This window comes from Engraulis encrasicolus, chromosome 1 (genome assembly GCF_034702125.1).
Source record: "Engraulis encrasicolus isolate BLACKSEA-1 chromosome 1, IST_EnEncr_1.0, whole genome shotgun sequence".
Classification (NCBI taxonomy): domain Eukaryota; kingdom Metazoa; phylum Chordata; class Actinopteri; order Clupeiformes; family Engraulidae; genus Engraulis; species Engraulis encrasicolus.
The window spans coordinates 12,677,710-12,688,877 of record NC_085857.1 but is presented as its reverse complement, the minus strand read 5'-3'; the positions used below and the strand labels follow the sequence as shown (position 1 = coordinate 12,688,877).

General features: G+C 44.6%; 1 protein-coding gene across 1 annotated transcript; it reads right to left on the bottom strand.

Moving 5' to 3' along the window:
• Window positions 1-5,768: 5,768 nt before the first annotated feature.
• On the bottom strand, window positions 5,769-10,729 carry LOC134448330 (carbohydrate sulfotransferase 6-like). Its single transcript, XM_063198041.1, has 5 exons — window positions 10,539-10,729; window positions 9,495-9,554; window positions 8,707-8,826; window positions 6,871-7,461; window positions 5,769-6,398 (listed from the first exon to the last, which is right to left on the bottom strand). The coding sequence occupies exons 1-5, from the start codon at window positions 10,707-10,709 to the stop codon at window positions 6,066-6,068; spliced, it is 1,275 nt and encodes a 424-aa protein (XP_063054111.1). The 5' UTR covers window positions 10,710-10,729; the 3' UTR covers window positions 5,769-6,065.
• Between the last annotated feature and the right edge of the window lie 439 nt (window positions 10,730-11,168).

The following is an 11,168-nucleotide window of genomic DNA, read 5'->3' as shown; positions in this document are numbered from 1 at the left end:
TCTAGGTGATTGTTCACTTAGGCTGTTGTTTCTCATCAGGATGTAGCTATGTTGATGCCTCAACAGCTTATTTACATTTGATTTATTTTGGATTTTTCTAGTAGCATCATCACGCACCACTCTCCCTCGGCATCAAGAACTGGCATTATTAGCTATTACCATGCTATCGGCACGTTAGAGCAACATCGCCACATTATGTAAGAGCAACATTGATAAAACCATGAATTAGCATATTATTACCACATTGTCAATGCATTATTAGCATGTCATTAGCAGTCATTTTTTGTTGGGGGGTGGGGGTGAATAACTGGCGTTATTGGAATGTTATCAACATATTATTAGTATGTTATAAGGGGTTATTTGTCATTGGAGGACACATCTCTATCACCTCATCATCTGAATTAAGGATAATGAACAATTTAGACCACATTTGCAATTCTATACAACAGGCGCCATCTTGGAAAATGGCCACCATTTTAAGTAGCAAATCAGGTGGATTTGATTGTATTGGTGTTGATCACATATATGCTGAATTTCATGTGTGTATCATAATTTGCTTGGTCAATTTGGTGCAATAAATCAATTTCTGGGGTCTTTTTGGTGGCCATCTTGGAAAATGGCCGTAATTTCAAGTGGCAAATCAGGTGTATTTGATTGTATTGGTCTTGATCACATATATGCCTAATTTCATGTGTGTATCATAATTTGCTTGGTCAATTTGGTGCAATAAATCAATTTCTGGGGTCTTTTTGGCGGCCATCTTGGAAAATGGCCGCCATTTCGAGTGGCAAATCAGGTGGATTTCATTTCATTGGTCTTGTGTACAAACATGTCGAATTTCATGCTTGTATCACAATTTGTTTGGTCATTTCTGTGCAAAAAATCAATTTCTGAGGTTTTCTTTGGTCGCCATCTTGGAAAATGGCCGTCATTTCAAGTGGCAAATAAGGTAGATTTAATTATGCTAGTCTTGAGCACAAACATGTTGAATTTCATGCTTGTATCATAATTTTATATGTCAATTCTTTGCAATAAATCAACTTTTGGGGTATTTTTTGGCGGACATCTTGGAAAATGGCCGCCATTTTAAGTGGCAAATCGTGTAGATTTGATTGTAAGGGTCTGAAGCACATACCTGCCAAATTTCATGCTTGTATCATAATTTGCACTATTCTTGCCATATTGGCCTTGTAGCTGCTCCACTAACTGTTGTGTATGCCTGTGTATGGAATTGCGCCTGTGTATAGGCTGCAGTGGCATTGCTGGGTCGATAGGGGGCAAAGTTCCATACAACTCCACACACAGAAATGTCAGGTAGGGGGTTGTGAGGACATTTTACAAAAAGCTGCTGGGGGGTCATTTGGAAGTCAGAAAAGGGTGTTATAATGTTATGTTTACCAGGGCATTGTAGGGGGTTATAAGCACATTTTACAAAAAGGTGCTGGGGGGTCATTTGGAAGTCAGAAAATGGTGTTATAATTTTATGTTTACAAGGACGTTTTCATGTCCTGATAAACATCGCCGTCCTTACAATGCTGGTGAAAAGTCAGGAAAATGTCCTGCTATACCACCGCCGCCCGCACACACACACACACACACACACACACACACACACACACACACACACACGCACAGGCACACACACGCACAGGCACAGGGAGACAGAGGTCACAAGCATCAGTGGACATTTTTTAAAGAAATTAAACACTGCTTGTTAGTCTCTGAGGTAGATCTTAATTGAAGGTATAGAATGCATTTTTTATATCAATTTATTTCCAGAATGTAGCCCGCTCATTCAAAAATGTTATCTTTGTCATGAATATTTGCCGCCACCATCAAATTCAATGTGCTCATTATGATTAAGTCTCCTAGATTCAAGTATCCAGTGTCTCAAATGGACCACTTGTGCACTGCACTATGTTTTAATGTGTGGGGTGCACTGACTAGTACGCACTGAAACACAATGCCCAAAGTGCACAAGTGCACCATTTGACATACCGTGCACGTCTTGACCAAGGGCTCCAAGCCACGAAGAGAACGTCCAGTTGCCTACAACTAAACTCTTTCTGACATGACTATCCAAGGATTCATTTCTCAGCTTCATTGAGCAGGGACAAGCTAAATCTCCTGGCTCCAAGTGACTAGCCTGACTATCATATACTTGACTGATGCTTTAATACAAAGCAATTTACAGTAATTTATGTAGGCTCGGGTTATTAGTTACAGTCCCTGGAGCAATGTGTGCTGGAGCTGGAGAGGGCCCCTGGACTTCCTTTTGGAGCTAGAAAGCCACACGCTTGTAGAAGTCCAGGTGCCTACAACTAAACTCATTTTGACAAGACCTTCAAAGGATTCATTTCACAGCTTCATTGAGCAGAGGCGAATTAAAGGATAAGTTCAGTCAATTTCAACATGCAGTTGTAATGCTCACACTACCCTGGACTTGTCAGAACCTGAGATTTCTCTTTTACTGCGCAGGTGTTTGTTTACAATTTAAAAACACATCTTGATTTATTCCCAATACAGCCACATTCAAGTAGAGTCAGCCAAACAAAGCATGCCAAGACAAAGAATGTTTATTTGTAAGGGTGCGTTGCATGCACAGTGACACCTCAATGGACTTAATAAAATAAAAGCAACAAAAGAACAAAAGAGACACACGCACACACACACACACACACACACACACACACACACACACACACACACACACACACACACGCGCGCGCGCACGCGCACGCACGCACGCGCACGCACGCACGCACGCACGCGCACGCATGCACGCACGCACACACACACACACACACGCACACGCACACGCATAGGCACAGAGAGACAGAGGTCACAAGCATCAGTGGACATTTTTAAAGAAATTAAACACTGCTTGTTAGTCTCTGAGGTAGATCTTAATTAAAGGTATAGAATGCATTTTTTTATATCAATTTATTTCCAGAATGTATCCTGCTCATTCAAAAATGTTATCTTTGTCATGAATATTTGCCGCCACCATCAAATTCAATGTGCTCATTATGATTGGAAATGTATGTGCAACTTTTAACCCTCTGAGGTCCGAGTGCCCTTCAGAGGGCAATGTGTCTCCAAAAACAAATCGGTAACTCCGTGAGTTTTTGTCATTGAAACATATAAGTCACACCATTAGAAACCTCAGACCTTCCAGGTCCCGAATATATATATGTGAACTTGAACTGTTGAATACTTGAAAATGTTAGGGTGGTGCAAGCAGCCTAAAAGCCTCTGAAAAGCCTTAGACCTCAGAGGGTTAATAGGCCAACATGAATAGGTGGATCTGCTCCATGTTCAACATTTCAAATTAGGCATAGACATCCTTGGCTGCAAAACGTACAGTACTTTAATCAGACCTGTAGATATCAGGCTTTTACTTAGTAGATATGAAAGATCCTATTTGTGAATCGGCAGCAGGCATTTTGAAAATAAATGACTAAAACGACATACCGCACCTTTAATGTCTTGGGTTTCAAGTGGCAATAGCACGTTTGGTCCTTCTCATTGTCCAAAGCACATTGCAACCTTAAAGTGATACTGTGACATTTTTGGAAATAAGCTCATATTACACCTCCCCTTGACTTAAATGATTGAGTTGTACCTTTCTCATGTACTTTCAATTGTTCTGAGAGTATGGCAGTGCAGATTTTACCTCCACGCTAGTGATTAACATTGAATCCCATGAGACCAGCTGGCGGCTAGCTGGTCTCATAGGATTCAATGTTAATTACTAGCTTGGAGGTAAAATGTGCACTACCATACTCAGAAAACGGCTGGAAGTACAGGAGAAAGGTATAAAACTCAAACATTTAACTCAAGGGGAGGTGTAATATGAGCTTATTTTGAAAAATGGCACATGACAGTCTTAAGACTTGCTGGACTCTCTGCAGTTTTCACATCATGGGATTACAACATTAAATTACATTTGACTGATGCTTTAATCCAAAGTAGGGCTGCACAATATCAGAAAGAAAATTGATACTCGATAACAGCATGCAATACCTCGATAACGACATTTAAACGATATTAAGAAATATAGCTGAGTGTTTTTCTTGCCACTAATTTGTCGGCCTGTGTGGGGGTCGTGGCTTTGATCAGGGCTTCTTGCGCATTTGTTGACATTCAGCTAGTGATTGGACTGCACAGAAATGTTTTACTTGTTAGCGATAATTACGTCAGTCTCGTGATACGCATATCGCCACTCTTGATAACGCGATATAAATGCATTTTCGATATATTGTGCAGCCCTATTCCAAAGCAATTTACAGTAATTTATGTAGGTACGGGTTATTAGTTACAGTCCCTGGAGCAATGTGTGCTGGAGCTGGAGAGTGCTCCTGGACTTCCTTTTGGAGCTAGAAAGCCACACACTTGTAGAAGAAGAAGTCCAGGTGCCTACAACTAAACTCATTTTGACATTACCTTTTAAAGGATTCATTTAACATCTTCATTGAGCAGGGGTGAGTTAAGTCTCCTGGATTCAAGTATCCAGTGTCTCAAATGGACCACTTGTGCACTGCACTATGTTTTAATGTGTGGGGTGCACTGACTAGTACGCACTGAAACACAATGCCCAAAGTGCACAAGTGCACCATTTGACATACCGTGCACGTCTTGACCAAGGGCTCCAAGCCACGAAGAGAACGTCCTGTTGCCTACAACTAAACTCATTTTGACATGACCTTCAAAGGATTCATTTCACAGCTTCATTGAGCAGAGGCGAATTAAAGGATAAGTTCAGTCAATTTTAACATGCAGTTGTAATGCTCACACTACCCTGGACTTGTCAGTACCTGAGATTTCTCTTTTACTCTTCAGCCTTTTCCGAGATCCTGGTCATTGTAATGGGCGCAGGTGTTTGTTTGCAATTTAAAAAAACATCTTGATTTATTCCCAATAACATCCAAAAGGTTATACAACATCAGCTGACAACAGTGATACCTTTTGGGGAAAAAATTAGAGTAGGCCTATGTTAAGAAATCTGCCCCCATTAGAATAGCTCAGACCTCGGAAAGGGCTGAGCCGAAAGATGCAGCATCACCGGCGGCTACTGACAAGTCAAGGGTAGCGTGAGCAATACAACAGTATGTTGAAATTGAAGTCTCCTGGATTCAAGTATCCCGTGTCTCAAATGGACCACTTGTGCACTACACTATATTTAAATGTGTGGGGCGCACTAACTAGTACGCACTGAAACTGAAACACAATGCCCAAAGTGCACAAGTGCTCCATCTGAGATACCATGGCGTGCACGCCGTGACCTAGGGCTCCAAGCCACGAAGAGAACGCCCAGTTGCCTACAACTAAACTCTTTTTGACATGACTATCCAAGGATTCATTTCTCAGCTTCATTGAGCAGGGACAAGCAAAATCTCCTAGATAGATGTGGCTAGCCTGATTATCATAGACTTACAAATCTCTTTTAGACTTGGTCCGACCAAGAGCACAATTAAAGTTTCCCAAACGGCATGGTTGACCCGCCTCCCTAGGTTGGCTACTGGTTGACTGGGGTCAGACAAAGTGGGTGGAGTTCACGATTTTTCAGAAACGATATTTGCATTGCTCTTGGCCTGACGAGAGAGCAACGCAGAAGGTGTTGCGTCACAAGGAGGGTCCGGCCTGGCTACCATCAGCAGCACATCACGACTGAGATGCCTCTGGTTCTTGGAGTGTTATTATCAAAACATGCAGCCTCAAGACAGGTTGCACAATTCAGAGACTGGTTTTATTGTTAATATAAGTGTCAAGTTGTGAGGCTGCTTATAGGGAAGTTGACCTTGGAAAGGTCCTGTGAATCTATCCTCTGCAAACGCTTTTAGACCATTGCAGAGGTTTTTGTTGTTGTTGCTCTTTTTTACTTTATTTGATAGGACAGTATCAGAGGTGGACAGAAAGCGAATTGGGAGAAAGACAAGGGTCGGTAAAGGACCCGGGTCGGGAATCCAACCCGGGTCAGCCGCATGGCAGGTGAGTGCCCTTTAGGTTGGCCACGGCAGGGCCCACGTTGCAGAGGTTCAATACCTCTTGGTGTAAAATAGCCCTCAAAGGATTTGCTTTTGCTTCTCAGATTCGGGGAGCGTCAATTTCTTGTGTTCAAAAGGCAGCAGCACATCTTGTCCGAGCTGCCTCTGGTCTTTGTCACTGGTCACGGCGCGGTACCCTAACAAGGCCATGGCCTCCCTGCAGGCCTGTTGCACCCTCTGCACCTCCCCATGAGGCAGCGAGCTCCTCCACACCTGCGACACATACTTCATGTCCCTCGAGTCGGACCCGAACGGATCGTGATTAGAACTCGGGCGGTGCGTGGAGAGGCGGATCCAGCTGTGAAGCTCCTTCGTCATGTTCAGCCCCACGAAGCGGTAGATGTCCTCCACCTGGTTGATTGATTAATTGATTAATTGGTTGATTGATTGATTGATTGATTGATTGATTGATTGATTGATTAGAGCAGTGTTACTCAAACATTATCAGACTGAGGACCACTTTGTCCCCTTATAAATGTTCAGAGACCACCTGTCAACTGAATGAACTGCAAATTGGTGGCTAATTTGACACTGCTAATTTCGATGAAGCTTTGTAACAATGTTACAAATATAGCCTACTGCTAGCTGGTCTTGGAAAAGTAGAAATCCCCTTGCGGACCACCTGAGCTCTGTCGCGGACCACCGGTGGTCCCCTGACCAAACTTTAAGAATCACTGGATTACAGCCTTTATTGTCCCACGGGGATAGTCATTTTCACAGACAAGTCAATTTTATCATGTTCGGTTGACATCGTAGACATAGTAAATTGCTTTGCATATAAACGTCTGCCAAATTTGACGTAATGTAATGTAACAATACATACCTGTCCAAGTGGGTCGTTAGCTATGTCCTCGTAGCGCACCATCTTGTAATGGGTGTGGCTCGGTAGCGGTGGTAGTAGGTGCGTATCGTTGTCGTTGAGCGGACTTTGCGGAAACACGGTCCGGTAGATCCGCATGTGACTCTGGCAAATAGCCTCCATGGCCTTGTAATCCTCCTCGATTCCCGCCAAGCCACGTTGGTGCTGCAGCAGTATCCGGCTGTCGCTGAACAAGGTGGCTCTGACGCGTCTGCGCGACCTCCACACGGCCCGTGGATCCCGCACCAGGTGCAGGATGCGCAGGTCCAGCGTCGGGTCGCGCAGCAGCGGGTACAGCGACTCCAGCTCGAAGATGCGGACCGTCTTGAGCACCACGTGCGAGTAGTGCTTCCTGCAAGCATCCGCGGCCGAATACAAGGGCTTGCCGCCACACTTCTTGAAACACTCTCCCTGCTTACTGAAGGCGCCCGGGGGGGTGGCGGTGCAGAGGGGTGGAGAGCAGAGCGCCCGGCTTTGGCTCCAGAAGAACACCTGGTTGGTCTTGGCGTTGGGGCCCATGTACGACTCCATGACGGACATGTCGCACTTCAGCACCTGTTCGTGTCAAATTATACAAACATCATTTTCATTTTTTTTAAATCATTTAAATAATGTAGAAGAATATTAGCGTACAAATACACCAAGCGTGACATGACAGATTCCAGTGGCGGAAGTAATTGATTTTGTTTTGAGCGGTTACGTGGCGCTATTCCGACATGTCGCTATTCCGACGTTAATGTCTATTGTCGGAATACTGACACATTTTCCACCGTCCGCTGCTATTCCTACATGCCGCTATTCCGACATCCCTAACCTTAACCCTAACTCTAACCCGAACCCTAACCCTAACCCCTAAAAAGTGTCGGAATAGCGGCATGTCGGAATAGCGCTATGTCGGAATAGCGATTGCCCCCCGTTTTGAGCCGCCGGAAAGAGAAGAGACTAAAGCAACTGGGGTGTCTTGGACCGATTTGAGCGACTTGGGCGACAGTTTGTAGTTGGACTTGAGCGAATAAGATGCAAATGAGATGCAAATGAAGATGCAAATGAGCTATGATGCGATTCGATGACAGCCGCCACAGCCAATTGGAATGTCGGAATGCGTGCATTCTGCTTCCAACGGACATACTCGCTTCTATCGCTTCTATCGCTCTTATCGCTCTTGCTGGACAGTCCAGCGATTCTCTGTTGCTTAATCTTGTTGCCGCTGGTGTATTCGTAGTCAGAGTTAGGATTAGGAGTGTAAATCACAGCCTCCATGACGATACGATATGGTCTCAATTTCTTAAAGCAGGGATTCGATTATTTTCGATACGTAAGAATTCCCTACAATACGATACGATTCGATCCTGATAATTTGCCATTACAGCACCTGTCGTAGCAGGTCTCTCATTACAGCACCTGTCGTAGCAGGTGTTTCATTACAGCACCTGTCGTAGCAGGTCTCTCACTACAGCACCTGTCGTAGCAGGTCTCTCACGGCCATTACAGCACCTGTCGTAGCAGGCCTCTCACGGCCATTACAGCACCTGTCGTAGCAGGTGTCTCATCACAGCACCTGTCGTAGCAGGTCTCTCACTACAGCACCTGTCGTAGCAGGTGTCTCACTACAGCACCTGTCGTAGCAGGTCTGGTCTCTCATTACAGCACCTGTCGTAGCAGGTCTGGTCTCTCACTACAGCACCTGTCGTAGCAGGTGTCTCACTACAGCACCTGTCGTAGCAGGTGTCTCACTACAGCACCTGTCGTAGCAGGTGTCTCACTACAGCACCTGTCGTAGCAGGTCTCTCACTACAGCACCTGTCGTAGCAGGTCTCGGACGGCCATGCGTAGCTCCTGGGCCCCCAGCATGTGCATCTTCCTCCACACGTGCCACGCCGGCTCCATCAGGTAGAAGACGGACGGGTGCTGATTGAAAACCTCGAAAGACGAAGACGAAGACGAAGAGCACGTTATGGTCAAACACACTAACAGATGTTACAGATGAAGACCATGTTATGATGTGTAACATTGACATTGCATTTGACTATAGTCTCAAATGTGTCAGTTTAAGAAAGCTAAATGTAGTGACATTTACATACACACAGACACACACACACACACACATACACACACACATGCGCGTGCGCTCACAAACACACACACACACACACACACACACACACACACACACACACACACACACACACACACACACATACACACACACACACTCAATGTGCAGTTAAAATTATTACACTGATGTAGATATTTAACAACAACCACACACACACTACATACACACTAATAAACATACAATATGCTGTTTAGATTAACACAGAGATATAGACTTTGAACAATATACACACGACACACACATTCACGCTCACACACACACACAACACATACACACACACACTCACACATGACACATCAACACACAAACAAGACACACACGACACATACACACACACACAAGACACACACATACAGTACACACGACACATTCACACACACACACACACACACACACACACACACACACACACACACACACACACACACACACACACACACACACACACACACACACACACACACACACACACCTGGCCCAGGAAGGAGGATCCGGACCTCCAGGAGGAGACCAGCAGTACGTGGACCTTGCCCTGGGACGGAGATGGAGATAAAAGACACACAGCGCCCAAAATGGGCAGTCAATATTCCAGAGCAATGAAAGTTAAGTAAGACAGGCCACCTGGGAAACTTCAACTCCCATTGTCATTGTGACACAGTACTCAAGTGAACACTGCACACAACGATATTGCATTTTTATGCCTCACCCGTGCAAGGGGGCAGCCCCAAATGGCGCCTCAAGGGAGCAGTGCGGCAGGACGGTACCATGCTCAGGGTACCTCAGTCATGGAGGAGGATGGGGGAGAGCACTGGTTAATTACTCCCCCCACCAACCTGGCGGGTTGGGAGTTGAACCAGCAACCTTCGGACTACAAGTCTGACACCCTAACCGCTTACCCATGACTGCCCCTTAAGTATGAAGCATACTCCGATGAGTTCCCTTTTAATCCATTTTTATTTACGTGACGTATTGGGAAACGTTACGCTATAACAGTGATTCTCAAACTGGGCCGCGAAGGTATTCCAAGTGGGCCCTCCCTTTTCTAAAAAAATCTAAATAATATTTGTTGTGGTTGTTGCGGTTGACTGTTAACTTGAGTTGTATGGTTTATTGGGCCAGACGTGGGCCCTGAATATTTGTGAAAATTTCAAGTGGGCCCCAAAGAGGGAATTGTTGGGAACCCCTGGGTTATAATATAGGCCCCTGGGTTATAACATAAGCCCCTGGGTTATAACATAGGCCTCTGGGTTTTTGGAAATTCAAAATGGCGGACCATGGAGAAGATCCCCCTTTTCATGTATGAAAAGTGCAATTTTTCCAGTCATAATGAATACTTAGAATTTGATGGTGGTGGTAGTATTCATGAAAATGGTAACATTAGTGAATGGGCAGCATGAATTCTGGAAATAAACAACTAAAAATCTCGCACAGTGTCCCTTTAAGATTTATTTATTTACACAATTTATACTGTATTAACAAGATTTACACTGTATTAAGAAGATATATATTTTTTTACTGTGGATGGAGATTTAGGTGGTGGTGGTGGAGGACTAGAAGCCAAGGATGGAGGCGATGATGGTGTTGCTTTGGGGTGGGTGAAGACGTAGGGGTAGACTAGTGATAAGGTGACCAGGTTCACCAGCACTATCACCAGCGTTAACACGTAGGTCAGTTTGACGCGGACCATTGTGAACAGCAGCTTCTCACCTCTCTGTAGATTAGAATAGAATAGAGGATTGAGAATAGAAAATGAGGATTCCAGACTCTTCCGACCGGCATTCACTTTGAGATCCAAGAGCCAGATATGCAAAGCTCGTCTTTAAAAATTAAAAGATAGCAAAAGATAGTAAATAAAAGCGAAGAAAAGGAAAACAAAGAGATGTCAATCCGAAGTCCATGAGGCAGACATTGTGGCGTCAGTTATCTCCCAGGCCAAGATGTGTGGCATCTTACATTGGCATCATGCAAAGGCGTAATTATTTCACGCTAGTTGTGCTGTTTTCCAGGAATGCCTTCTATTGTGTACCCTGTCAGGTTGGCATCATGCAAAAGCTTAGCAGTTCCCAAACTTTTCCCCCTTGTACATTTCAATGTGGTTCGCGCACCCCCTAAGCGAATATTTTGGTGTGCTGATGGCGACGCAAGT